At 47.4% G+C, this 27,863-nt stretch overlaps 3 protein-coding genes and 1 long non-coding RNA gene across 8 annotated transcripts in view; 2 read left to right on the forward strand and 2 right to left on the reverse strand.

The window, feature by feature from the left end:
- LOC310749660 (tigger transposable element-derived protein 1-like) overlaps nt 1-27,863 on the forward strand; it is a 462,962-nt gene that overhangs the window by 52,194 nt on the left and 382,905 nt on the right. The gene's annotated exons all lie outside the window — the stretch shown is intronic.
- RAB11A (RAB11A, member RAS oncogene family) lies at nt 1,371-22,383 on the forward strand. The gene is made up of 5 exons (XM_083587062.1): nt 1,371-2,113; nt 11,371-11,566; nt 13,398-13,591; nt 17,296-17,376; nt 20,276-22,383. The coding sequence occupies exons 1-5, from the start codon at nt 2,071-2,073 to the stop codon at nt 20,413-20,415; spliced, it is 654 nt and encodes a 217-aa protein (XP_083443188.1). The 5' UTR covers nt 1,371-2,070; the 3' UTR covers nt 20,416-22,383.
- The window catches only part of MEGF11 (multiple EGF like domains 11), a 331,350-nt gene continuing 325,718 nt past the window's right edge, over nt 22,232-27,863 (reverse strand). For all 5 annotated transcript variants that reach the window (XM_083586294.1, XM_083586295.1, XM_083586293.1 and 2 more), the window contains one exon: nt 22,232-27,306. In XM_083586294.1, the coding sequence (XP_083442420.1) occupies nt 27,146-27,306 (161 nt within the window). In that variant the 3' untranslated portion in view covers nt 22,232-27,145. The remainder of the gene's footprint in view (nt 27,307-27,863) is intronic.
- The window catches only part of LOC310749843, a 313,237-nt gene continuing 307,605 nt past the window's right edge, over nt 22,232-27,863 (reverse strand). Inside the window, exon 2 of the long non-coding RNA XR_014541842.1 lies at nt 22,232-24,636. This is a non-coding gene — a long non-coding RNA (uncharacterized lncRNA). The remainder of the gene's footprint in view (nt 24,637-27,863) is intronic.

Below are 27,863 nucleotides of genomic sequence, written 5' to 3' on the forward strand. Positions count from 1 at the left end.
CGAAACCTTTGCTTTTGAGAAATAAAATAAAAATAGCCTTAAAGAGAAAAACAAGGAAGGATCGTTGCAGGTTCCACCGAGATTTGAACTCGGATCGCTGGATTCAGAGTCCAGAGTGCTAACCATTACACCATGGAACCGCCCTGACGATATATTGCAGCAGCTCCCACTAAAGCCTTGCAGTTCTTCTGCGCTGACTTCCAGCGCCCCCACGGCGCTCCCAAGCGACGCCCTTTGCTTTTGCAAGCCCGGATCGGATGTTCCCCTCCAGCTTCTGTTTCTCCGGCTTGGAGCAGCAATAGGTTCGGGGAGCGACTGCGTTTGCACGTGCGCACTTAGGGGTCTGGCAGAGCCTGGCATGCGAAAGCAGGACGATGGCGCTAGAGGACGCGTACCCGTTGCCACTGCACGTGCATTTGGAGTGGGGCGAGCAGGTGTCGAGGCTAAAGTTTAGCCCCAGAACCTATTTGCAGCTTCTATTGCGACGGGCGCAAGGGTGCCCGTGAACATATACAGAGTGCATTTGACAACTAACTCTTCTGCACATGCTCCGTGTCTCTCTCACATGCCAAGGCGGCAGGGGACTCTTTTTAAGTGAACTTGACTGTCTGCAATGAAGGTGCCAGAGCGATGTGGGTGGAAGGTTCCAATATGGAAATATGGTTACAGTATTATTATTATTATACCGCCCTAAGCCTGGAACGTCTCTGCCTTTTGAACGTCTGAGCAACAAGCTGCTGGTTATATTATGTGTGAATACCTGACTGCACTACCAAGGACGCTTGACATGCATTCAGTCGGGGGAGGCATGCAGACGTGCAGGCGGAGCTGCATTCCTCAGAAGGTAGGATCCGGGGCCCGCTCTCGGTTCGCGCGCCGCAGTCCAGGAAGAAAGGAGGCATTGAGCGAATGGCACTTTGCACATGCCTCTAGGCATCCTCTTCTTTTAATACTGCATCAACCTTGGTCGTTAGATGCTGTTGGACTAAAACTCTCATCATTCCTAGCCAGCATGGCCAGTGGTCAGGAATGATAGGAGTTGTAGCTCAAGAACATCTGGGGGCCCAAGGCTGAGAAGGGCTCCCCTTCCCACATCCCAGGCGTGAGTTGAAATCCAGGTCAAAGCACTGTGGCAGGCAGAGGAGGAAAACGACACGGAGAAGCAGAAAAGGGAGGTGGAGGGAGAAACACTCTGCACGTGCTCAGAGGCAAGCTTTTCCCGATGGGGAACATACGCACCACCACTCTTCCCAGAGGCCTCTGCGGTCCAGCCTGGACTACAACTCCCAGCAGCCCCAGCATCAGCCTGTCGCGCTCGCTGGAGCTGATGGGAGTTGTAGTGCGAAATTTCTAGGGGGTCCAGACGGGCGAAGGCTGATCCACGGCCCGCTTCGCTCTGCCCTCCACAACAATAGAGATGAAAACGTCAAGAGGTGCCGCACTCAGGTATCGATTCCGGTTTCCATTCGGTCGCCTTCATTGGCTGGGAAAGAATACAGAGACGAAAAGCGTCTAAAGTGGGAGATGAAGGCTACAGATAATTTCCGGCACAGAAACGAAAAGCCCGCATTCTCTCTGGCCTTCGTGTGGCGCCGCTCTAGGAATCTGTAAACTCTGCGATAAAACAGGCTTTGCCTCAGAAAACAAGCCCGAGTTTAAAACCGGAAGTGTATTTAGAAACCCGCCAGTCTCCGATTTCCTTCCCCCCCTAAACATAATTGCGCTCCGTCCGTTTTTCAAGTCGTTCTCCCGGTCCCTCCGTTGGTGCCCTGAGTGCCCGGAAGTATCGTCATACGTGTCTACGGAGCGGTCCCTCTGCGGAAAATGGCCTCCCTCTCATGCGAACCGGAAGCCGGAAGCCGCTGCCCCCGGAAGCTGTATCTGGTCGGCGAGCGAGCGAGGAGGAAGGAAGGAAGGGCCGGCTAGTGGGCGGAACCGGAGTGCGGCTGATCCTGAGGAAGCAGCAGCAGCAGCAGCAGCAGTAGCAAGAGGAGGCGCAGGGAGGGGCTCTCTGGCTGTCGCTTCCTTGTTAGCTGAGAAGCCGGAGGAGGCGCCGCTGCCGCCGTCATCATGGGGGGCTCCCGCGACGACGAGTACGACTATCTCTTCAAAGGTGGGCCTGCATCCCTTGTCCCCCGCCGCGCCTCTTCCCCCCGCTCCCTGGGGGCTGCTTCAGACCCCCCCCATCCCCCCACCCCTCCCCCCGGTTCCCGATCAGGATTCCTTGGATGGTTTCCGGCCCTACTCGAGAGGAGGCCGATAGACAATTAAGGAGCACCACTGACTAAGGTCCATTAATTCCCAGGGGCCTCCTCTATGAGTGAAATGCAGTTGGTTGAAGCCGACCCCCTTGCCTCTCCCTCGCCCCAGCCCTTTGGGTGGTATCCAGTGCTAGTCCTCCTCAAGGGTAGACCCATTAAGGAACGCGCTTAGCATAGGCCCATTAATTGTAGTGGGCCTACTCCGAGTCTAATGTGGTTGGATACAGTCCACAGCCTTGGCTCCCCTTCCCCCAGTCCTTCTCAATAAAGTATCTCAGGCCTTGTTGGCACATCAGAAAGCCTACCCACCCTTTGCTATGTGCTGGACAGGGTTGTTTTTTTAAAAAAAAAATCGTTTAATGATTTTCATACTTAATGCTTGTTTCACCAGACTAGTGAACGGGCTTTGTATTGGGACTTTGCAATGGAGTGTTGTGAAATGTCTGTTGTGTTTTGTTGGCTGAATTGTGTTTGGGCTTTGAAATTTGGGATGTCTCTAAAGTGGGGTGAAGACAGTTTTGACACTTTGGTTAAAAGCTACCAGATTCTTTTTGCTACACACAGGGTAACTGTTAGGATTTCTTCAGTTTGCATTATTATATCCCACTTTTACCCCAAGGAGGTCAGGGCAGCACATGTGATCCTGTTCTCTTTTTTATATGCCCAAGTTTAAAGTGTCAGACATGGCTTAAAAGGACCAGGCTGAAATCTCCACTTGACCATGAAGCTTGCTGGGTGACCTTGACCCAGTTATGATTTCTCAGTCTAACCTACCACAGAGGGCTATTGTGAGAATAAAAGGAGAGGATGTGGAGAAGGACCATATGTGCTACTTTTATCTCCTTGGGTGAGGGAGTGGGATATAAAATAAGAATGTAGATTTAAGAAATCCTAACTGTCACAGTGTAATTAATCTGTGTGATCCTGAATTTGCACTCTTGCTTAAGATTAGCCTTTCAACACCAGCAGTTGCTTAATGAGACTGACATGCTGCGTTGCCCAGTGATGGCAGCAACAACATAGAGGGGTGGTTGGGGAAGACTGGACATCTTGCAGGACACAGTGTATTATTGACTAAAACAGCCTTCCTCAACCTTGTGTTCTTCAGAGGTTTGGGCTACAAAACATCAGGCTTAGTCAGCACAGTGGGGTTACTGGGCTGGGCAACAAAGAGAACCCTGAACCAGTTTTCCTCCATCCCTTCTTTCATTCGGAGTGCAACTAAAGAGAAAGTCTGGAAAATGGCATCTTCCCAGAAGTGAAGTTAAAATAGATGTCCGTATGTGTGCTAAATCAGTGGGTTGTTCAACATCCAGTAAAAGACATGGGCAGGTATGTGTTAAACATAAGAAAGACCCTGGTTAGATCAAACCATAAGGATCCCTCTAGTCCCCATCCTCTAGTTTGCTCTAGCTGCTGGCCAGAGGTCTCTGGAAAGCCAAGGAATGCTTCAAGTCATACTCAGAGAGGTATGATACATTGGGACATGGAGGCTCTATTTAGTTGTGATGGCCAACAAAAGGCTAAAAGGGGGGATATCTGCCTCAACACCAAATGAGCACAGCAGCTGATTGGAGCAGAAATATAGGGAAGAACACCAGTCTAAACAGGAGATCCAGTCCCATAACCTCTCTTCCTGTAATTGAGCAGCAGAGCACCTGCTTGGCATGCAGAACCACCCAGGTTCAACCCCTAGCATCTCCAGGTAGGGCTGGGCAAGACTCCCTGCCTGAAACACTGGAGAGCCACTGCCAGTCATTGCAGACAGTACAGAGTTAGGTGGACCAGTGATGGGTTCCGACTTATCCAATAAAGACCAGTGCCATAATAGGCTCTTCTTATTGTGTGTGCCTCTGTTTACTTCTTTCCTACCCCCTCTCTCTGCATACCCCAGAACACACCCACCCAGTGGCGTAGCGTGGGTTGTCAGCACCCGGGGCAAGGCAAGTAATTTGCGCCCCCTAACCTGTGGATTTGCGCCCCCTAACCCGTGGATTTGCCCTAACCCCAGATGTTGCGCCCGGTGCGGCCGGCCCCCCCTGCACCCCCCACGCTACGCCACTGCACCCACCCACCATAAAAAGAGGGCAGTGCAGTTGGAAAACCTTAAAAAAAAAAAAGAAGTGGGAAAGGCATAACTTGGGGCTACTATATCAGATTCCCCCAGGAAGTGAAAAGGTGACACAAAGCAAAAAGGGACTGGTGGCAATATCTGTTGGCTACTGTAGAATCTGGCCCTTTTATTGTTGCGAAGCCAAGTAACTTTGAACAAATTGTTTTCTCTGCATTCCTTTTTTATTATATTCCCCGCCCTAACCCCCCCCCTATTGTTTTGTAGTAATAGTCCTATTCCCTATCCCTTTCTTGAGACTTTTCTCATAGAAACCAATGGCCAGGCCCTTCTGGTGCCTCCCCTGGAGTTCACCTTTGCATGTCTGATCTCCCAAGTTCTGTTAAAAATCTGTCATCCTTCTTGCTGTGTGTGTTCAGCATTTCTGCCCTACTTGGCTGCTGCAGTTGCTTAGGAAAGAGCTCTTCAGGGGTGAGGCTGGACTTTTGATCAGCACTTAGCTCTTCGGTGGGGGTGGCCTCCAGTCACTGTGGTGATGAATAATGCTAGTTAGTAACTTTGTGGGCTTTTTACTTAATACAGTACAGGGAGAGCCGCTTCCCTTTCAGAAAGAATGTCTACTGTCTCGAGATGAACTTTCCCTTTGATAACTTGGTTTACTCTCTGTGTTCCGCTGCTTTTGTGTGAAATCTTTGTAAAAGTATCACCCTGACCCACTGCTTTGTGGTCCTGGTGTGGTTTTCCTCTGGAATTTTGCTTTCCCTCCCTCCCTCTTTTTACTTTGAGATAAAGGAAGTGACTGGGGAAGGCATGGCAACCAGAGAGCAAGTGATTTAATGTTGAAACCTCAACTTCCAGCTTGCGGGGGCAGGGGTGGCAAACGGAGAGGGTTAACTGGTGAATGTTGCAAGCGTGGGATTTTTAAAAATGTATTATAGATTGAGCTTGTTTGTTTTTTAATGCAGTGCATTTTCCTGTAAGGATAAACCAGGCAAAAAACAGCCAACTGTTTCAGTTTGGAATGTTTATCTGTCTTTCTGGGGCGGTGGTGCTGGTGGTGTGGGTTGTCTGGTTCTTATCACACAAAAGAATGTAAGCCCTGGCATGCTTTAGCTAGGCTGAGCTTGCAGGGTGATGGTGGTTAATTGCCTAGAATCTGCTGAATGTGAAGAGTTAAGGGACTTATTAACAGGTTTTTCAACAGAGATTAGTTAGCAGCAGCAGCAAGATCTAGCCTTGTTGCTGTGTGAAACTCCTGATCAGGGCATAAATAAGACTGGCTGTTCCTTGCTGCTTGCAACTGTACCCTCCTTGAGTAGCAACAGGGAACTTGCATCCCTCCACTTTTTAGGCAACAGGGAACTTGCATCCCTCCACTGACCTCACTTCCGGTCTTGCTGTTACTACATAACAATTACCAGCCCATTAGAGCATTACTCCTCCTCCTCCTGGATGTGCAGGCATTCTTCCCAACAGAGTTCCCTCCCTGATAGTGAGCAGGATGTGTTGGGAAATAACATGCTTGGCTGCATAGATAACAGGGCAGAGAGGGAATGTTGCAGAGGTTATAAATCTGGGTTTTAGAGACAAAGGCTGCATGACAGGGAACACACATTGAACTGTTTCCTTGCTTTTTGGGGCCAGCTTTCTGTACTGTCTGGCCTGTAAATGCTTAGGTGTGCCAGGTTTTCATTGTGAACAGCAGTTTCTGCTGAGGCAGCAGCTAGACATGTCACATACTTGACCATGTGTACCTTCTCCTGACATCTTCAGACAGCAGGAAAGGCCAGTGAAGCAGCTAATGTGGCAGCCCAGCTTCCTGCCCTCCTTGCTCACTTCTCTACAGACTAGTCCCAATAATAACCCTCTGTAGTCCAGGACCTGTGGCATGTATTGCAAGTATCCGCATTTTTTAGGTTTAAACACTTGCATGGTAATTGCATAGAATCATTCAATACTGTACTTTCTAGTACATTTCACAAGCATTATGTTGATATGCAACATCTGCAACAATCTGGTTAATTTCATCCTAACAGTAGCTTCTAGAGCCCTCTTCCACATCTGAGTTTTACTCCTATCCTTACGATGTTAGCAGGGTGCAGCCTGTATTGCAAACATAGTTTAACTTTCTTCCAAGGAATTCTGGGAATTGTAGTTCTGTAAGAGGGGTGATGAGAAATCTCTTCCGTAGCACCCTGATTTACTGTGAGAGCCAGTAAATTGCTCTCACAGTGTAGTGTAGTGGTTAGAGTGCTGGACTGGGGCCCAGGAGAACAGAATTCAAATCCTCACTCAGCTATCAAGCTTAAGAGGGTGACCCTGGACCCGTCATGGTGCCTCTCAGCCTAACCTGCCACATAGGTTTGTTGTCAGGATAAAACTGGGGAGGAGAAGAACCATGTATTCCACCTTGAGCTCCTTTGAGGAAAGGTGGAACAGTAATGTAAGCAAATAAATGAATGAATGGCAATCCCCCCCCCCCCCGTTATACTGTTCTACCAATTTGGTTCTGAACCACGGTTCTGGGTTTGATCTTTAAAGCCCTAATTGGCCTAGGACTTGGTTAGCTGCAGGATGGCCTTTGTTCTGTGGCACCTTAAAGGCTAACATATTTGCTGTGGTGTAAGCTTTTGTGGACTTGAGCTCACTTCTTCGATACATGGAAGTGCTATCCTGAGGTAGGTGTGTGTGTGTTTGTGTATGTCCACACCTCTGTGACTCAGGCATGTGTATACACACACACAAACACAGATGGTTGGAGGGAGGGGATTGTAAATAGTGAGGTCAGAGGGAGAAAATGAAAGAAGGTATGGAAAGTGATCTCAGCATCCTTATCTCTCTGTGCGTGACTTGTGGTCATTGAAGTCCAAGAGTTCTCTTCTGTGTTCTGGAGAGGATGCTCTTCTGCTCTCTAATGGGGCCTTAGGAAAGGCCATAGTACAGACCCCACTCTGGCAATATGCACATGAACAAACAGTTTGAGAATAGCTTTGCTGTTGCAGGCTCTCATTTCCCCATCTTGTTTTAATCCGTTTCAGCAAGAACAGAAGCCAAGCCCCAAGAGTTTATAAGCTGCAATACTACAGATGCGGGTCTACACTGGCAGCTGAGCCTGGCAATCTTCCCCACCATTCATCAGTTCATTTATGGCAGGTGCAAATAACCTTTGACCCTCCAGATGTTGCTGAACTGTAGCTTCCTCCATGACCATTGACCATGATCTCTGGGGCTTATAGAAGCTGTAGTTCAGCACATCTGGAGGGACAAAGGTTTCCCACTGAGCATTTTAAAATCTGATTGGCTACAGCTCCTCCGTTATGTCCCTGCTTTCATACTGATTCAGGGTTGCTCCAGTTTCTTCCTTTTCCCTTGTGGGTCTTTGTATAGCCCTGGCCTATTCAGAATGGCTGACATCAGCCATCCTGATGTTTTGTGCTACAACTCCCAGCAGCTCCAGCCAGCATGGCTTTGCCGATCGGAGAGTTGTGTCCTGCAGATGTTTTGGAGTTGGAGAAAGTTTGTGTAGAAGAGGAGAGGTGCTGCACACATTGGGGCTGATGTAGCTGCTTGTATTTGCAGATCTTTGAGCCACCTGACTGCACTGAGGTGAGGTAATTCAGTTTGTCTCTTCCCTGCTTGTCCTTGGGTGTTGCTGAGACCAGCTGATTACCAGTGTACCCTGGACTCTTTGCTTTCCCCAGCTTTATTGTTAACAAATAAAAACCACAAGGACTGGGCAATCTGGTTAGTCTGGCTTTCAGGGCTTCCGCAAGTCCTGTGAGTTGTGCACCTAGAAATGCTGTAAACCTTCTCATATGCTTTTTACACTCCTCTTTGGGGAAGCTGGTTTCCTTTCCTTTTATGAACAGGAGCTTTCACATGTGGCTTGTCTTATCAGTGTCCTTGGATAAGTTCTAGCCATACCATTGGCTTAGGTTTCTTATTTTTACTTGCTGGCATCTTTGCATTCCAAAGCCTTCTGTAGCGTCCTCCCTCTCTTTACCAGTGAGAGGATGCCCAACCAAATCTCTGCCTGCCCTTGCTGTCCCTTGGCTGCTGCAAGGGGCCTCATTTCCCACCCCTGGAAGCAAACAGCACCCTGGAAATTCCTGTCACCTGCTCGAGGAAGTTAAATCATGCATTACACTTAACAGTGAAACTCAAGTTGGAAGCAAGGGCACTCTTCTCTTTGCTCCATGAAACCAAAGAAAAGACATAAAATGTTTTCTTAAGGTACTCAGACAGCTCTTCTCTAACATTTTTTTTTAAAAAAAATGAATTTCATAATATTAACAAACACAGAAAAGTGGGGAAAAGTGTCTCAGAGAGCTCTTCTGAATTCGCACCCACTTAACATTTTCCAGGACACGGGTGGTGCTGTGGGTTAAACCACAGAGCCTAGGACTTGCCGATCAGAAGGTTGGCGGTTCGAATCCCCGCGACGGGGTGAGCTCCCGTTGCTGGGTCCCTGCTCCTGCCAACCTAGCAGTTTGAAAGCACATCAAAGTCCAAGTAGATAAATAGGTACTGCTCCGGCGGGAAGGTAAACGGCGTTTCCGTGCGCTGCTCTGGTTCTCCAGAAGTAGCTTAGTCATGCTGGCCACATGACCCGGAAGCTGTACGCCGGCTCCCTCGGCCAGTAAAGCGAGATGAGTGCCGCAGCCCCAGAGTCGGTCACGACTGGACCTAATGGTCAGGGGTCCCTTTACCTTTACCTTTAAAATTTCCCAGCTTGGCCTGCAGAATTGTGATGTTATGGCATAGGTTTGGGTTAAGAGCCACTCAACTTTCACTAACATCCTCCCTCCCTCAGCATCCACTTTGTAGGAGCAATAAAGGGTTGAAAACTGCCTTCCCAAGGTGAATGCCACCCACCAGCTTGTTAAGGGTGGCATAGTGGTTAGGGTGTTTCGTGCTTGACCAGGAGCAGGGAGATTGCGGTTCAAATCTCCACTCAGCCATGAAATGCACTTGTTGACCTTGGCAGGGCAGGGGACACATAAACATTGAACCAGTGGCTATGTATGGTGGGTTGGTCAGTATTTTAACCCCCATCTCCATGCACACACTTTCACAGGCACAGGAAGCAGAAACGGGAGGTTTGCAGGTCCTGCTTGAGTAGACAAGTATAGTTGGCGAGTTGCTGAGATGTGGCTTCAGTGGCCATGAGAAAAACTTTAGGGATTTTTCTGTTCAAAAAAAGGAAGCATCTAAATGCCAGGTTCTCTTCTGGACTTCACAGTTTCTCTTTTGCCTGACTTTGGTTGGATAACAACACCTTGTGATAGGATTTAATTTCCGATGTGTGTGTGTCAGAGAGTGCGAGCTCTGATGGGCTTACTCTGAATTAACAGAGAAACCCCTGAAGCTGAATTTTCCCAAAATGATGCCTTCCAGATATTTTAGACTACAACTTCTATCAGCCCCAGCCAGTTGTAGTTCAAATAAAACATCAAGAGGGCACCAGGTTGGGGAAGGTTTGATGCCTTTTAGTCTGGCATCAAACTCCTGATGGGCATGAATAGTTAACAAGCCTCTTCCTGTTGTTTTTTTTGTAGTTTTGGCTCCTGCTTTGCTGAATCAGCTGAAAGGGGAGAGACAACAAAAAGGGTTGGTTGTTTTTGTCCGCACAGTGAGATTTGTGCAGTAATTAATTAAAATGAAATCCCAGATGTGATTGTTTTATCGTAATTTCAGAGTGGAGGAAAGGATTGAGAAGCAAATATGCCAGTCTTGGAAGGATGAAGCCATTGATTGCTGCAGGATAAATACCCGGGTCATGTTAGTTTTCTGGATCAAGCTGCCCACCCCCCTTCTTAAGTGATGCAGATGGAGAGTCTTTGGTTTGACCTATAAAAGAATGAGACTCTGCTTTGGATCCTTTTCTGGCATGCATAGACCAAAATGAGCATTCAGATGGTAACCATGTAAACATAGGTGTATATTTTCAGATAAAATGGGATGCGAGAGGCAGCCAGAAAAATTTGAAGATTTACATCCTGGCTTGCAATTGTATGGTTCTCAAGGTTGCTGTTTAACAGCTTGTGGTAATATAAAAACTGGCTGGCATGCACACACACACACACACAGAGAGAGAAAGAGAGAGTGAGAGAGAGAGCCCAGAGTCCCCTTTTTCTCTGGCTGCTGGCAAAGGCCAGAGCGTAGGAAGATGGGAAGCTGCCTTTTTCCAAGTCCATCTAGCTCAGTATTGTCTACACTGACCATCAGTAGCTCTCCAGAATTTCAGGCAGGGCGTTTCTCCCAGCCCTACCTAGAGATGCTGCTAGGGATCGAACCTGCGACCTTCTGCAAGCAGAGCAGGTGTCACTGAACTATGGCCCTTCTCTTCAGCTCTGCAGTCCCAGCTGCAGAGCACCTGGAGCAGAGTAGCCTTTCTGGCAGGGAGAAAAGAAGCGAGCTCTCTGCAGTTGCTGCTTGGGTGGAGCCAGATCTAACAGTTAATTTTATTGAGTAACAAGAACTTTAGTATTGCAATGTTAACAGCAGCTAAAATGTCTTATTTCTGAAAGAAGGCTAACATTCTAGCTTTATGCAGTTGGGGATATTGTGGCTGTCAATATCAACTACATATATATAGACCTGAGAAGGCAGCATGGTGGATGAGCAAAAGGCAATAGAGGTGAAAGGAGGCTTCAAAGGCCATCCAGTCTAACCTTCTGCTGATGCAGGAGATGTAGAGATGAGCAATGTTTGATTAATTAGGAACGCTAAATTTCAGGATCACATTTAGCCTCTGCTTTCTTTGGCCATTTAGTTCAAGAGCCAGTATTTTGAGTGTGTGTGTGTGTGTGTGTGTGTGTGTGCGTGCGTGTGCGTGCGCGCGTGTGTATGAGTATGAGTATATGGAGCTTAAAAATGTAATTTCCCTCTGGTAACAACCCCCACCCCCCTTCACTTGGTTCCCTTAAATGTTTAGCTGGGCAGTTTCTCTACACAGAGGTCCCGGTGAATCAGAGTGTCAGAGCAGAGAGTGTGTTGGGTTCCTCTCTGAATCTCCTCCCTTTCTTCCCTTCCCAGTTGTTCTCATTGGAGACTCCGGAGTTGGCAAGAGCAACCTCCTTTCCCGCTTCACTCGCAACGAGTTCAACCTGGAAAGCAAAAGCACCATTGGCGTGGAGTTTGCCACACGGAGCATCCAAGTGGACGGCAAGACAATAAAGGCTCAGATCTGGGACACGGCAGGGCAGGAGCGATACAGGGCGATCACGTCGGCGTAAGTGGACCAGCGCCAGAGCCTTCCCGGGGATTGTGGGGGAGTTTATGGGAACAGGACGCAGGAGAACTGCAAGTGTGTGTGTGTCTTCTATGTGATGGCCCTTGCAGACATCGTGTTTGCAGCAAAAAAAGAGACTGCTTTTCAGATTGAACAGCATTCAAGAATCCCATTGCATTCTTTAAGTTGCTAGTCTTCAATGTTCATAGAATTGTAGCGTTGGAAGGACTCAAATGGCCAGCTAGTCCAACCCCCTGCAATACAGGAATCATGTGACCCACCAGCTGAAAATCAATAGCCTCCTAGCCTGGCAGGCCAGATTGATATCTGCCTCCACCTGGCAGGCAGAGCCACCATCCACCAGTCAAATCACCTGACTTTACGATGACATCAGGTGACCTTTTCTGTCTGCTGTTTTGCGCAGCACTTTGAGCAATGCTTATGAGGATCCGAAAAAGCAGCCCCTCTGTAAGGGCTGCCCAAAACCGCCCTATGAGAGGGTCCTTTTAGCCAAGTCCCTCCCTCATCTGCCCTGTACGTGACTTCATATATGATGGAGGCAGGTGAGCATGGCTTGGCCAAAATGGGGAGAGACTTGGCAGGCCTGATTAGGCCTGAGTAGGCCCATGGGTTGGAGGTTCTCCATCCCTGCTGTAGGATAACTGAGTCCAAAACTGAGTCCAAACTGAGGATCACTGAGTCCAAAACTGGCTCCAAAATCAGGCCAGCTAGGGATGTGTTTTTTCCAGCAGCTGCTGTTGGAAGAGCTTTAACCACTTTTTAAATTTTAGGTCAACTGTAGTGATGATGCATATAATCACATTTACTTCTCTCTCTCTAAATGACTGTAACAGGGCGACTTATAAAACCAAGTCACGACAGGATGAAAAACTGGAAATAACTTGGGGTTATCGGAAGGCCAAATTATGCATTAGGCAAGAGGCTGTGCCAGCCCCTCCCGCCCTCGTGTCCTCCAGATGTTTTGGACATCAACTCCTGTCCTAGTCAATTTCACCATAGTCAGTTTATTTATCTGCTGCATTTCCCACAGATATGCTTGTTCTCAGAGCAGTTCACGTAAGAAGCAGTGTAAATTCAGCACAAGCAACTTCGCACGTGGGCGAAGGCAGCCCTGACTAGGGCTGGCGATGTATCACCAGCCAAACATTGCGCTTTGGCGATGTACTGCGATGTTGATAATTAATAATAATAATAATAATAATTTATTTATACCCCACCCATCTGGCTGGGTTTCCCAGTGATACATCAGTGTTTTAAGGGCAGCAAATCCTCACCAGTTGGTAAAATTAAAATATCCAACAACTTTACATCATTAAGCAGTCCCGGCCAGCCTGACATCTGGTCAAGGATGATGGGAGTTGGTAGCCCAGAGCATCTGGAAGCCCCCAGGTTAGGGGAGGGCTGGGGTGGTCCTGGGGCAGTTGTGAAACACATGCAGCCTGTACGAAGTGGAGCCAATTTTTAAAATGTATGTATTGCTTTATATCCCATCTCTCCTCCAAGCAGCTCAAGGTGGCCTGCATAGTTCTCGCTATCTCAATTTTATCTTCACATCAACCCTGCGAGGTTGGGTAAGCTGAGAGTGAGTGGCTGGTCCAGGTCCTCCAGTGAGCTTCCTGACTGAGTAAGGATTTGAACCCTGGTTTCTCAGGTCCTAGGACCCAGCCCTCTTAACCACTGCAGCACACTGGCTCTCTGGAGAGTGTCGTGATGCCCCACTGAGCAGCCTGGTGAGGTCTGAGCTCTCTTTCCCCTGCCCCCTTTCTGTGCTTGCTGTGGGCTCATGTGGGTTGTGTGCTTCTGCCTGCAGCTATTACCGAGGTGCCGTGGGGGCCTTGCTGGTTTATGACATCGCCAAGCACCTCACCTATGAAAACGTGGAGCGGTGGCTGAAGGAGCTGCGAGACCACGCCGACAGCAACATCGTCATCATGCTGGTGGGCAACAAGAGCGACTTGCGCCACCTGAGGGCTGTTCCGACGGATGAGGCCCGAGCCTTTGCAGGTGAGTGGGTCGGGGGCCCCAGTGTGTTGCGGCTGGAATGCTTCTTTGCTTTGTTTTGTTCAGTTTCTGTTTTTCTTGCAAAACCACTTCGAGCAGCTGCCGAAAATTTAAAGCTAACAATAAATGGAAAGCAATACTAAAACAACAGCAGCAGAGCCAGTTTGAAACTTTGTAAAACTTCCCAGGTTTTTTGAAATGTGGAAACGGAGCTTGTCACCTGGAGCCCAAGAGGCTCCAGCCTCTGCACCAGACAAGCCTCCTTGGGGAGGGCATTCCGGAGTCGGGTGCCACAACTGAAAAGGCCCTGTCCTGCATCATGGTCACTTCTCCGCTGGAAAAACTCAAACAGGTGACTCAGAGGCATTTCTCTGTAACTGTGTGGTGGGAAGCGGTTATTGAGGTTCCAGAGATTTTGTCGCTTCTTCCCCCTGCCGCTTGCTAATTGTTGGGTCATCAGCTCCTAGGCATCAGTGTGGGAAGAGGAAGATGATGCAGTCTTCTTGGTATGTTAGAAGTCTGGATGGTTTTTGCTTTCATTTATTTCCTGCTCTCCCCCGCCCCCGCCATCATTGAATCCAGGGTTATCTGGCCAGGCTGAGACCTGCAAGGAGGTGTCCTTATGCACCTTTCAACCATACCCTACAACTTCTTTCCATGTGTATCTTTTATAGGATAACCTCCATCTTGGCAGGATAATGTTTGTCTAAAATTTATTTATTGCATTGTTATCCCACCTTTTCTCCAAGAAGCTCAAGATGGCACACATAGTTTTCCTCCTCCTCCTTAATTAATGCCCACAACAATTCTGTGAGGTAGGTTAGACTGAGAGCGAGTGACTGGTCCAAGGTCATCCAGTCAGATTTCAACTCTGGTCTCCCAGGTCGTGTCAGTACTTGCTGCTCTTAAGTCAAACTATCTAAAGTACCTTTCCTCCTCAGCCTGTCCTGTGCAAAGCTTAGTCATGAAGATGTGCTTTTCATATGAGAGGCCCAAGGTCCAGTCCATAGACAAAGAGTAGCAGAACTGGCAGGGAGCTTAGAGCTTAATAATAATAATAATAATAATAATAATAATAATAATAATAATTTGTTTATATCCCACCCATCTGGCTGGGTTTCCCCATCCACTCTGGCTTACAACAAAACGAAACATCAAATATTAAAAAAAAGATATCCCATACAAGCAACAAACAAACCAATAAATCAATAAAAACCAATAACAACAACAACAACAACAACAACAACAACAACAACAACAATAATAATAAAACAGTTTACAGTTATACCCAAATTAAAGGAACCACCAACCCCAACTAAACATTTAACCCACACCAACCTGACAAAAATGAAACAGAGGAACCAAAATTGGAACCATTTAAAACATTTTAGCCTGTTGCCCCAACCCAAGTGTTGTATCAATGTCCCAGTGGCCTCCCAGGAGCCTTTTAGCTGTTCAGGGTGAGTCTGGGCCCTGCCTCCTAGGCCAAGGCCTTGCAGCAGGGAGCAGATCTTCCTTCCAGCACTCATGGCAGCAACAATAAGGTACCCATTGCCCTTGGGTATCGGGCAGCTTCCTATCTTCTTCCACGTTCCTGCTTCTAGATGTCCTCTAGTTAGAAGCAGGAGGCAATAGCTTTGGAGTTTCGCATGACCGCTTTGCACCCCATCCCACTCACTGTCTCCTGGCTATTGGATTCGGGCTGCCCGGCAACGGTGACTGGTACCAGTCGAGTTTGTGAGTTCCTGACATCTGTTTTCCTTTGACAGATGCCATCTGTGGATTTTTATGCTTGTGTGTAACTTGTAGGAATGTGAGGCAGGGGCAGCGAGCAGTCTAAGCAGCATCTTGGCCTCTTCTTTAATTAAATGAGAGTGCCCCCTCTTCTCTCCCTTCACCTTCACTCCCCCAAGGCTAGGAGCAATTAACAATGTGGAGGCATCTGCTGTGACCTCAAGACATTGACTTGTTCATAAATCTGGTTGGTTTTCGGGATAAGTTCATTCCACTCTGGAATGTGGCTTTGAGTCCTCTGCACTAATCATGATTAAAAATGCTTGATTTATGCCACATGCAGTTCAGAGAGGAATTTTTCAGGAGGAGGGAAAAGTTGGCAGCTGGGGTTTTCATGGCCTCAGTCCCAGAGAAACGGCTCCCCTCCTCTTCGCTGGGAGTCATTAAATATCTTGCAGCTAAGGTGCAATTTTCTGATGGTTGCAAGACTTCCTCCTCTTTGGTCAGGTGACACTTTGCTAATCACTTAAGGAAGCGAGAGAGGATCTACAGAGAAACCTTGAACCTGAGCCAGCTTTATTCTTTCTTCTCTCTGAGGAGTGTTTGAAAGCCCTCTCATCCATGTGATGGAAGAAGCTTTTTAAAATATGCACAAAATTCATGGGGTTCAATACTGTTTTACACAGCACCCTCATCTAAATTCTTCGTAAACCCACTTAACAGAGGCTGACCCTGACCTCTAGCATATGACAAAAAAAATCTGTGCTGTGTGAGAGGGAGACAGCCAAGCATTTCATGCTGCTGTTCCCAAGGAGTTAAGATTATTGTGACAGGATGGGAAAAGACTTAACAGTCGAAACAGGTTCACAACCTGTCTTCCATTGTGCATTACTTAGTATCCTATTTGTGTACAGTGGTACCTCGGGTTAATTCGTTCCGGAGGTCCGTTCTTAACCTGAAACTGTTCTTAACCTGAAGCACCACTTTAGCTAATGGGGCCTCCCACTGCTGCCGTGCCGCCGGAGCATGATTTCTGTTCTTATCCTGAAGCAAAGTTCTTAACCCAAGGTACTATTTCTGGGTAAACTGAAGCATCTGTAACCCAAGGTACCACTGTATTTTGTTTCGTATATGTTTCTTGAGTACAATATAGTTATCATGGCCTGGTTGGGAACAGAGGAATGATGGGAGGAACCAGCTTGCGAACCACCAAAGGAAGAAGGTTCAGAGCCCGGGGAGTGGTGCTGGGACAGGGAGAAGACTCGGAAGAGGAGGTGTTGGAAGCTGAAGGGGTAACAGGGCTTAGGGAGTTGAGCAAGCTGAAGCAGGCGAGTGGGAGGAGGGAGGTCAAGAGGCAGCGATGAGTCAGGCTGGTGAAGAAGCCAGGGGGTCTCCCCCTCCTGCTGCAATAGGCTCTCCACCCCCGACTCCAGAACTAGGAGATGTATGAAACAGGAGGAGCAAAAACAAGCTGCACTCTGATTGCTTGCAAGAAGCCCTGGAGAGGCGGAGACATAGGCTGCTGTGAGAAGGCAAGGATTTTTAGTCTCAGCAACTGATGTTATGACCCACAGGGCTTGAGCTGCTATGCTCATTACGTCTGACACTCATCCAAGTCTGGGAAGATCATGTTTTGCTAATAAAGAGGACCAGCTTGCACTGTGACAAAAGTATATTTTCGTAATTTGAGGTTTTTGAGTTTGTGCAAAGTTTTGAAAGTGGCAGATGGCAGGGCAGAAAATATGGGGGAACACAAGGCTTACGGAGCATTTTGGAGGAAGAGGGAGACATAGCGTTAGGGAGGCCACACGCAGCACAGCCAAAGGCACAAAAATGGGTGTGAAGTTGGGCTCCTGGTTTCTGTGGCTGCGATGGGAAGCTGTGAAGCTCTTGAGCTTGAAGCAAGGCAGCCTTTTATTCAGGCCTCTTCACTGGAGTGGCAGATCTAATCAACTTCCCGCTCTTTCTCACAGAAAAGAACGGCCTTTCCTTTATTGAGACTTCGGCTTTGGACTCGACGAATGTGGAAGCTGCTTTCCAGACCATTCTGACAGGTGACTTGGCACTGATGTGGGAGAGCTGTGTGGGCCACGAGAACGAAATACGGAGCTGGGAATTGGGAAACCTCAGAGTCTTCGATGCTGGAAGCAAACAAAGAGGCAGTACCTTAGGGCTGTTTTTTTCTCTAGGGAACAGAGGAGGATTTTGGGATCTTCTTCCATGCCTTCATTCCCTGTTGGGGCACATAATATGTGTGTAGATTAGAGAGGCTCTTCCAGGAAAGTCCTACCCCAGGACTGAGTCTTTTCTTTGCAAGATTGGTTATGCACCTATTTGGTGGGAAAGATTGTTGTGGCAACATTTTTGATAATCTTGCGTTTTGAAGCAAATTCGTCACTTCTTCCCTAGATCTTACTTTGTTCCGAGCACTCCCCTTCCCTGGCCTGTCACCAGAATTTGCTTTCTCTCCCTTAACAGGCATGTCTGGAAGTGTGCAGGCTGGTCTTGCCCAATCTGCTGCCCTTCAGATGTTTAGGGTTCCAGCTCCCATCAGCCCCGTGGCCCAGTGATCAAGTAGAATGGGACTTGTCATCTCAACAACACCCGGAGGGCACCAGCTTGGGGAAGGCTGGGGTGGGCAACGCCTGCCAAAATAGTGGAAGCCATAAACTGATTTCCAGCAGTTAAGGAGCGGTACTTCTTTGGAACAGAGGAAGCTGCCTTATACGGAGTCTGGCCCTTGGTCCAACTAGCTCAGTGTTGTTGTCTGCACTGACTGGCAGAGGCTCTCTTGGGTTTTAGGCAGGAGGTGTTCCCAGCCCTATCTTGAGGTGCCAGGGATTGTACCTGGGACCTTCTGCATGCAAAGCAGGTGCTCTCCTTTTCCATATCTAGAAAAGCAGGATAAATTATGCAGAGTAAGCAAGCAACTGAGAAGAAACATAATGGAAACTAGTTGCAGAATCCAGTTCGTTTACAGCATCTGGGGTTTCCTGGGCACAGAATTTTCTTTAAGCACACAGAGTACACAGCAGCCCTGCTGATAGACAGCTATTGATGTCTTCTTGGGCCCCTGGCAGTCACCTCTTAACTGGCCACCTTTTGTGTCCTGTCGCTGAGAGGTGGAGGAACAAGGGAGGCTGCTCATCTCTGTTGGCAGCAACATTTTCCTGGCCCCCTCGGTGCTGAGATCACCGCAGAGCCACTTGTTCTCTGTGTGGAACAGCACATCCTCTGCTTCCTGCCATCACACTAGATTTGCTCAGTTCCTCTGTGTGGAAATGAGCAGACATAGGAAGTTGCCTGATATTAGACCCTTGGCCTTTCGAGCCAAGTGGTGTCTACATTCATTGCAGTGAAAGTTAACGCCAACAGTTATTCCAAGATCTCTTTTCAGTTAGATCAGCCAGGGATTGAAGCAGGAGCCTTCCTTCTGCATATAAACTTCTGCCACTGAGCTATGATTCTTCTTCATTTTGCCAAAGGCACTGAATAGCAGTACCAAGCGGGTCTTTCCTGCACAAACTATTCAGCTACCAGCAAAGTATCCTCAGTGGAATGTTAGAAAGCAATCCTTCAGCGGATCAAATTTAATTATGTGTCCACTTTAATTGAAAGAAGCTGTGGACAAGTACAGCTTATTAGAAATGAGCATTTATTATGGTGTTTACAAGTTTACGGTGGGAAGAGACTCCATTGACCAAATTATTTAAATGTGTTTCTAAAACTAGCTATCCAGCCATGTCCTCACACCTGGGTATATCCAGAAAACTACAAAACCTAATAATGAGGCAGGGAAGTGTTTCTCTGTCCCCTTATCCTACCCATCGCAGCTAGTGCCAGATTGTACAGAAGCTGCAGTGTACAATTTGTTCCCCATGTCCTTAATGCAGGCATGTTTTGGCAGATAGGCCAGGGAATAAATGACTCTGTTTAATGCATTTTATCCCCAGAGGCTCCCAGATCAACAACAATAATAAAAGCAGTCTTCAGCCTCAGGCTAACGATCTTAAAAGACGCAACACAAAATGAAAGAGGTGGGGAGGGAAGAGGAAAACAAGCAGACTTGGGCACCCATCCTTTAGGTTACACAGTTCTCATAATGACCAGCTGGGATGGAAGCAGTTGAAGGAGAGGAGGAGTTGAAGGCAGCTGGTTTCCTCTGTGAGTCCAGTGGAGTGGCCCTGCTTTCTCATCTATTTCTCTGTTCTGCAGCCTCATAGAACGGCTGCTGATAGGTGGCAACTGGGTACCAGTGGCAGCTCGTATCTCAGCAGAGCCGATGGAGCTGTCCTGCTTTTCTCCTCTCCTTCTGCTGTCAGTTGGTGGCATGGCAACTGCCAAGTGACCGTTCAGGGAAAGGAGGATCCCTGTTGAGCTGGGGGTCTCGACACAGCCAACAGAGTGGTCCTGTTTCTTCTCACTCCCTGTGGGGCAGCTGAATAGGAGTGCCGTCCCAGGTGAAAGTTGCCCAATGGAGGCAGTCTTATCTGTAGTGGATGTGCAAGGTGCGAAACCTGCAGCCCCTCATCTGTTGCTGGACTCCAGTGCCCATCATCCCTGACCATTGGCCAAGTTGACTGCAGGGGCTGATGGAAGTCTGGTCATATCTGGAGGGCTGCAAGCTTCCCGTCACTGTTATAGTACTTGGTTTTACCAACCCTTTTTGTTTTTTGCTTTTAAAGCACACCTTAAAATACATTCCAAATTCTACAAAAGAGAGAACTCATTACTGCACGAGTTGAATTGGGGACAACTTGCATACGTTATGCCCAAATTCTGCAAGTGGGAATGTTGGGTTGCTTGCCCACAAAAATGGTCAGAGTTGGGAGTGAGGGGAGGTGGCAGCATGTTGCAATCCAGGACTGCCCAGCTTGCCATGGGAGGGATGGAGGGGCTTCAGCCACAGGGCAGGTGCTGCCTCTGTTAGTGACACCTTTCCTCCTCTTTCAGAAATCTATCGCATCGTGTCTCAGAAGCAAATGTCTGACAGACGCGAGAACGACATGTCACCAAGCAACAATGTGGTCCCTATCCACGTCCCCCCGACCACGGAAAATAAACCAAAGATGCAGTGTTGTCAAAATATATAGCAGGTTCCATTCCTCGAAAGCTGTGTATATTTCCCCAGGTCTAAGATGGAAATAGATTCTGAGTTCACATTGTCCTCTTTTTAGTTCTCTCTCTCTCTCTCTCTCCCTCTCCCTCTCCATGAAACCTTATTTTTATTCTCTTTGGATTTCTCCATGTCTTAACTCTTCCCCTTCCTCTTTATTTCAGTATTACAAATCATCAGTTTGTTTGCATGTGGCTGCAGCATTATCAGAATGCTAGTCCCGGCAGGGCAGTTTTTAAAAAATCATGACTGATCTCTTTTCCAAACAGGTTGGCTCATTCAGCAAAGAACTAGATTGCTGCAGCTTAAGTCTTTGCAATTCTGATACTCCTGAGAGTCTGACGGAACCTTTTAAACCTCCTTTCAGCCTCAATATTAGATGTTGCATCTCATCGAATGAGCACCTTGTGTGGCTTATCCTGTGGCTCCCAGCAGTATCCCACAGTTAACAGTACGCAGGAACTACACTAATTTATTGCTAAGAGGAGGGATCCTGGCCCAGGAGGCTGAGTTTTCTCAGTTCCTTATAGTCATATCGGTGGGTGCACCCATTCTGAGCAACCTGGTGCCCTCCAGATGTTTTGGGGCTACATCTCCCATGAGCCCCAGCCAAAACTAATGCTGATGGGGGTTGTAGTTCAAAACATCTGGATTACCAGGTATGGGGAGGCTGATATAATGAATTAGAGTTGTATGTACGTAGCGTTCCCAGAAGAAACTGCTCACTCCTCCTTCCTACTGTGTCCCCAAATAGCCAATAGTGCCACTCCATGAAGATGGCTAGTTGGAGCGAGGTAAATGTTTATCCAGTCACAGCATTCAAATAATCATCTTTGTGCAAGCAAGTGGGGGATTAGTCGCTTTGCATGTTGGGGAGGGTGGGTGTAGTTTTATACTGAGCCAATGCAGTACCATTTGTCTTAAGGCCCAAAGAGTTGGTGATGGGTGCCTTCTGTAGAAGAAGCAGTAAGTCGTAGCTCAGTAGCCCATCTGCTTTTCTTGCAAGTGCCTATGGCTTGCAGTACTTCGTTTCATGCACCCCTGGGCCGCTGGTCCATTTTGCACCTTGGTCTGTGCAGCAATGCTTGCTGTCATTCTCAAAAAGGCATGGAGAATATTTGCAGGATGGGGACATCATTGCACCTCCTCCTCTTTAAGTCCCGAGTCCTTGTGAAAGCGGCGTTTGATTCCAGCAACCACTCAAGGCACAGGATGGGATTAAATCTAGTCTGCAGTTTTGGCAGGAGGCCTCTGTTGCACCTTCCTGTTACTGGCCAGGGAGTGTGCTTGGCCTCTTCCTTGCCCTTCCTCGTTTATTTAGAGAAGCTCAGGCCATGCACATGAGCCCTGCTGAAGAGATCCAGAAATACATGCCAGAATATTTGTTCTTAGATTCTTGCAGTTTTTAAGCCAACTGTGGATGTCCCTACTTCTAAAGCACTGTTCTACTTCTAAAGCACTGTTCAAACAAGCAGTGTTTTTTATATCTACACATACAAGCACGCATGGAATTCTGTGGTATTTGGAAAGCCCATTTGCAACCAGAAGAGGAAATGGCTCCAGGAAATAGTTAGGGGGGAGTGGACAGGAAGGAAAGAGGCTTATCACAAAGATGCCATAGACCCATATGGTGTCCTTTCCTTCCTGCTGCTCCCACCCCCCACGAGGGCACGTACAGAGTGCTGAATCTCTCAGCCAGCCTGTTGGTCTTGCGGTGCTCATGACGTGTGAGGAGCACAGAAGGCATTGCTGTAGTCCCTTCATGTTTGTGTCTTTCTCTCCTGTAGTTGTTGATCTTTTGTTCCACAAACTCCCCCCCCCCCCCGATCTTTTTGTAAATTTGCTTTGTACTGTATGCACATTCTGTACCTCAAATATTTTTTTATGATTGATTTGAAATTATTCATTATTGGAATTCTAATAAAAGAATCACAGGGGGACTGTTCAGCTGTTGTTGAGTGGACTTCTTTGGAATTATGCTGCTGTGGGCATTCTGGTATTTAAAACATGGCACTTAAGTATATGAAGATGATTAACCTGAACGTTATATGCAGTGCAGATATTACTCGGAATAAATTATGCAAATCAATTTGAGATGCAAATCTGAATCTGTTTGCTATTTCAGTTTGCATGCTACATTGTGAGTGTGTGTGTGTGTGTGTGTGTGAAAACGTGTGTTTTGGATCGTCATGCATTATGGGTCTGTATGTAAGATCACAAAGGAGGGTGAAAGTCAGGCACTGAACAAAAATTTTCTTCCCCCTGAACACATTGAAACTCTCTTGCAGGTGCTGAAAGTTTTTGACAGTCACTAGCGAGAAAAGGTTGAATGAGAAAATTCAGCTGGCCAGGCTTGTTGGGGGCCCAGTACATAAGCCAGAGATTGAGTGCGCATGCACAGAATTATTTTTTGTTTGTTTTGAGAGTGGAGTGAAAGCTTACCACTGGTCTTAGTTTTCCTTTCCTCCCAGGAGTGAGATCTGCTGGGTTGATGACTGCCAACAAAATACTTCTCACTTGCTTTTAAACATACCTGTTCTCAGTTCCAGAACACTAGGAAGAAGGGAGGCTCAAATCAGTTTTTCCCAGTTGACACAGTAAGCTTTTCATGAATGACAATAGCTTTAGCGACAGTGCAAGGTTCACAAAGGATTGTGTTACAGAAGTACACAGCTGAGAGAAATTCAGTTTATTTTTTACAAGGTAGACCACCGTCATACGGTCAACAAATATTACAAATCTGTCTTGCTTTAAAAAAAGTATTGCCATTACAGTGTCTAGATTCCTTTTTAAAGGAATGCTATATATATATATATATGTATGTATATATATATAATATTTATATGTATATATATGTGTGTGTGTTTGTATGTGGAACTGGATTTGCTTTTCACTGTCTCCTGCTGGATTTAGTAGTATTCTTCTCCCTCCCCCCAACCCTCAATTTGGTTTAACCATCCAGTTTTTTAAAAGCCAAAGGACGTTCAGCTACCTGGTGCAGGCTCAACTGTGCAGCAACATGACGCATGTGGCTACTAGAGGGAGAGTTGTGTGATCTGAAAGCTTGCACCTTCTGATGGGGTAGCACTGGGTTGCCTTCCCCCCACCCCCATCTAGGCCTCCATTGTGCCCAAACCGCTGGTGGGGACAATTTCACCAGTCAACGCGCGTTGCTACAATCCAGGATGCGGCGCAGAGGCAGGATGACGTCCCTCCAAATTTGTGCAGCGGTTTCCTTGCTCCATCTGGGTTAAATGTGTTAACTTCCAAGTGAGACATGAACACAGCTGGGAAGTTACCCTGTCTGAAAAAAGGCCTTCATGGAGGACTTTTCCCATCGCTTAACTCTGAGGTAAGACTTTTTTCTTTCTATACACGTAATTAAAATATATATCCCCACTGGCCCTACAAAATAAGGTTCTGCTACTTTTCGTCATCTGCATAAGGCTTTCCTGGAAAGTAAAATGGCTCATTTGCCTCCCCCACCCCACCCCCACCCCTCATGCACACATGCAGCATTCGGGTAAATAACTACATTTCCTCCTGTGCTGTGGATAAATCTTGTCATCCTTCCTGGGGAACATCCTTGCTCTCTTTCGTAAGATATCCCCCTCCCTGCTTTAGGAGAGAGAGGCCTTCAGTACTTCATCGCCGCTTCTAGAGAGGGATTAAGCTGCCATTAGTTATCTCAACTTACCGGTGGATGTTGAACAGTTCAATGGGCTGAACGGGTGGGGAACCTCAGGTGAAATGTAGGCCTCTGCCTCTGGCCTTTAGCTCCCTCCCCGGGGCCCAGAACCCTCGGTGCCCCTGCTTTCCACCTAGATTAATATTGCTTGGCTAGGATGTGTCCTTGAACTTGAGTAATGCCTCTTGCTTGTCCAAATGAATGACAGAGCAGAATCTAGCCAATGGCACAAAGGCAAAATTGACATTCATTGCTCTGCACACTTTCGCCTCTGGCCACATCTGCTACTGCCCTGTGGCCCTCAGAAAACTTTTCAGCCTCAATAAGGTCCCCCACTCTTGGGCTAAAGTCTGGCACTGACTCAGCTGAGCTTTACACCCAGCAACAAGTCTACCCAAGTCTGCTACTTGGCTGAAACCGATCCTGTACCTCAGTAGTGTGGTGGTCTGAGGTCACAGAGGGTCAAAGACCCCTTACTATTTCTGGAGCAGGGTCACTGTCTCCAGCATCCTCGAGCCGCCCAATCAGCATGAAAGGGGATGTTTTTGGCCACTGTGCTCCAAAGATAAGCATTCAGGAACACTGAAAACAAAAGGTGCCCCAGTTTTAAGAGAACGGTGTGTTTGCTTAGGCTGCAGCTCTTCCTGGCAACTTTACCCCTTATGTGCAAATAACATCTACTCCATCCTCCTCAAATGCATTTGGGCCTGGCTTAGAAAGAGTCTGGCATTCCATTTTGCCTGTAGAAGATCAGTACATCTGTGTTCACCAAATAGGAAGTGCATTCTTCTGTCCTGCATTTTTGCACTAGGAACATAGGGATTTGCCTTCTACTGAAGTCCCTGGTTTTGCAGGGCTTCAGAGAGGTATTTCCTAGTTGCTGGTGACCGAGATGCTGCTGATTCAGCCTAGGATTTTGCAACCCAAGGAGATGCTCTCCCACTGTTTCCATGCTAGCACATACCTACAGCCATGGACAGGTAACGCACAGTTTGCTCACACACTGAAGGCAACAAAGAGGGATCTCGTCAGCATTGCCCATCTCCAAAAATCAGAAGCAATTGTCTTCATAAGGGGAGCCTGTTAGCTATTACAGGAAGACTTCCTAAATGAGTGTGGTGGGTCACTAATTGTCTTTCTACAACAAGAACTATTTGTTCTCAAATTACTACTCCAGCTGGGGACTCGCTTGAAGCTCTCAGAATGAGGGTGTGAGAAGCTGCCACGTTCTGAGTCAGATGATTGGCCACCTAGTTCAGTATTGCCTACACTTGCTGGCAGCAGGTCTCCAGAGTTTCAGACAGAGGACATTTCCAGCCATACCAGGAGATGCCAGGGACTGAACCCGGGACTTTCTGCATGTGAAGCAAGTACTCTTACCACTGAGCTGCAGCCGTTCCACACTCTGTTCCTAGGAACAGTGTTATAAATAAATAGCATCCATGGCCATGTTTTATAACGTAACTGCACACCTGGCATGCACATGTTCCTTATTAAGCAGCGTTGGCTTACTGCAGCACCATGCTCTTTGGGAAAATACAGCTAGCTGGAGTGTGGGAATTCTCGCAGACCCAAGTCTTCCTGGGCCTGTCGTTTTACTCAGTCCTCTTCTAGAAACTCCTTTCATTTCCCCCACATATCTGGTTCCTACCTAACTGTAATACTGTTAAATTGGTATTTCCTGGTGAAGCAGCCTCCTCTTGGCAACCTCTCTTTGCACGTGCCCTAAAAAATAAATAAATACATTGAGTCCCAACATTAGGTCACGCTCAAAACAATCTACAGGAAAAAATGGAAGTCTTGAACAGTGACAATTTCTATGTCTGCTGCCATGGCACATCTTATGTGCAAAAGGAAACACCGCAGCAAAATACTGTTTATAGAATGAGCAGTTGCCTGGTGGGGAGAGTGCCTGTAAAAAATAAATAAATTTGGAAATTGTATGTTGTTGATTTGACTGTATTAGGTGGCATGGCTTGAAGGGAGGGCGTAGATCAGTGTTAAGTGCAGCTGCTTGGCATACAGAAACTCCCAGGTTCAATCCCCAGGTAGGCTGGGAAAACCTTTTCCTGAAACCCTGGAGAGAGCTGCAGTCAGTCAGTCACCATCAACTGTACCAAGCTAGATGTTCTGATACAATATAGAACAGTTTCCTATGTTTCCACCTATCCTGCCAACTCTGGCATTTCTTTATGTGGCTGAGTATCTCTCTGCCTCTGAACCTTGTTTATAGTGGAATGCTGAAGTGTGGGAAAGGAGAACAGAAGCACCTCAAGGGAGTACCCTCGTTTCTTCTCTACTTGAAATTCACCTCTTTGGCACTCTCCACCGCTGCAAGCAAGAAGCATTTTTGAAGCAGTAGTGGAAGCGCATGAGCACCAGATAGTTTGGTTCTTCCACGCACAGTTGCAGAATAGCAGGTGCACACTCAAAACGAACGCTGAGGAACTAAGCAGAGCTCAAGCACGTTGTCTAGCCAGGATGGCAGAAGCAACCTGAGCCCTGCTTCCTCCTGTGGTTCTTCAGTGCAGAGCTTATTTCTCCTCCACCGTCTTGTCTTTAAAAGTTCTTTTTTTAAACCCCTCTTTTTCAGCAAGTGATAGTATAGTACATACAGCTCTAAGAACTTACAGCAAGGGATCTTTGTCTCTTTCTCCCCTCCACCCCCCCCCTCCAATTTAAAAAGCAAAGTCAAGTCAGTAAGATACACTTTGTCCAACACTAGACTTGCATGAGAAACTGCTTCTGGGAGCCTTCCCCCCCTCCCAGTTTGTACATAGAGCAGTTTTTCTTGGTTTCTCCTGTGATCGGTATAAAACTGTCTTGTAAAAAGAAAGTGTTTCATGCAGAAGGAAGTTGGCCCAATACAAGTCTCGCCTTCGGGTTCCTTGCGTTGTTGTGTTGTTGTTGTTGTTTATCCAGCATGTAGCAGAACAAAACAGAAAGGATTGTCTTCTCTTCGGTCATTGCATCGGGGAACAAAGTTCATGAGTGCAGCAGCAGCAGCACACACAGCCCTCTAAGACTGCTTGTCCCAAAGTGTCCCATGCGTTGGGCTGTGTCTTACAGGGAGAACGTCATAGTGACAGGGGATGTGACTGTTCCTGGGCATGTCGTATGGGTTTTGGATGTAGACAGCATTGCGGAGACGAGCCTCTTGGATGACGCTGATGGTGGGCTCTGCAAAGACAAACAGGGGCCTGTTGAATAGCCTCCTCTAAGCAGCCGCCTCTTCAGAAACAAAAGACTCGGGGAAAGACGCTAAAGACAAAAGATGTCTCTGCAAACACTGTGAGAATGATCCATTCCAAAGCTTGTTAGCTCTAAACAAGGAATTCTGGGATGGGTTGTTCTAGTAATGAGCCGAGGCTCCTTAGCTCTGCTACCAAGCTTTGGGGTAGCTAATATGGTGCCTTGCAGATGTTACTGGACTCCAGCTCCCACCAGGCTCAGACAGTATGGCCAACAGACAAGAGGGATGGGAGTTGTAGTCCAACATCACCTGCAGAGCAACACATTGGCTACCTCTACCATCAGCTGCTTCAGACAATTATTCCCTTAGCAAAAGCTTCTTTCTACGTTAACTTTGGCAGTAAAAGCATATCAATGTCTGTTCTCTCCCCCATAGGTAGCTGGCATAGTGTTGCCTAGATGTTTAGCTCATACCATCCCCTGTGCATTGGCCATGCTTCCTAGGACTGCTGAGATGAAATCCAGCACCATCCAGAGAGTACCAC

Source organism: Podarcis filfolensis (genome assembly GCF_964270895.1).
Source record: "Podarcis filfolensis genome assembly, chromosome: 14".
NCBI lineage: Eukaryota > Metazoa > Chordata > Lepidosauria > Squamata > Lacertidae > Podarcis > Podarcis filfolensis.

Coding starts and splice junctions, on each gene's coding strand:
- RAB11A (XM_083587062.1), top strand. CDS start 2,071: ATGGGGGGCTCCCGCGACGACGAGTACGACTATCTCTTCAAAG. Junction 13,592..17,295: donor TGAGGCCCGAGCCTTTGCAG/GTGAGTGGGTCG, acceptor TCTTTCTCACAG/AAAAGAACGGCCTTTCCTTT. Junction 17,377..20,275: donor TTTCCAGACCATTCTGACAG/GTGACTTGGCAC, acceptor CTCCTCTTTCAG/AAATCTATCGCATCGTGTCT.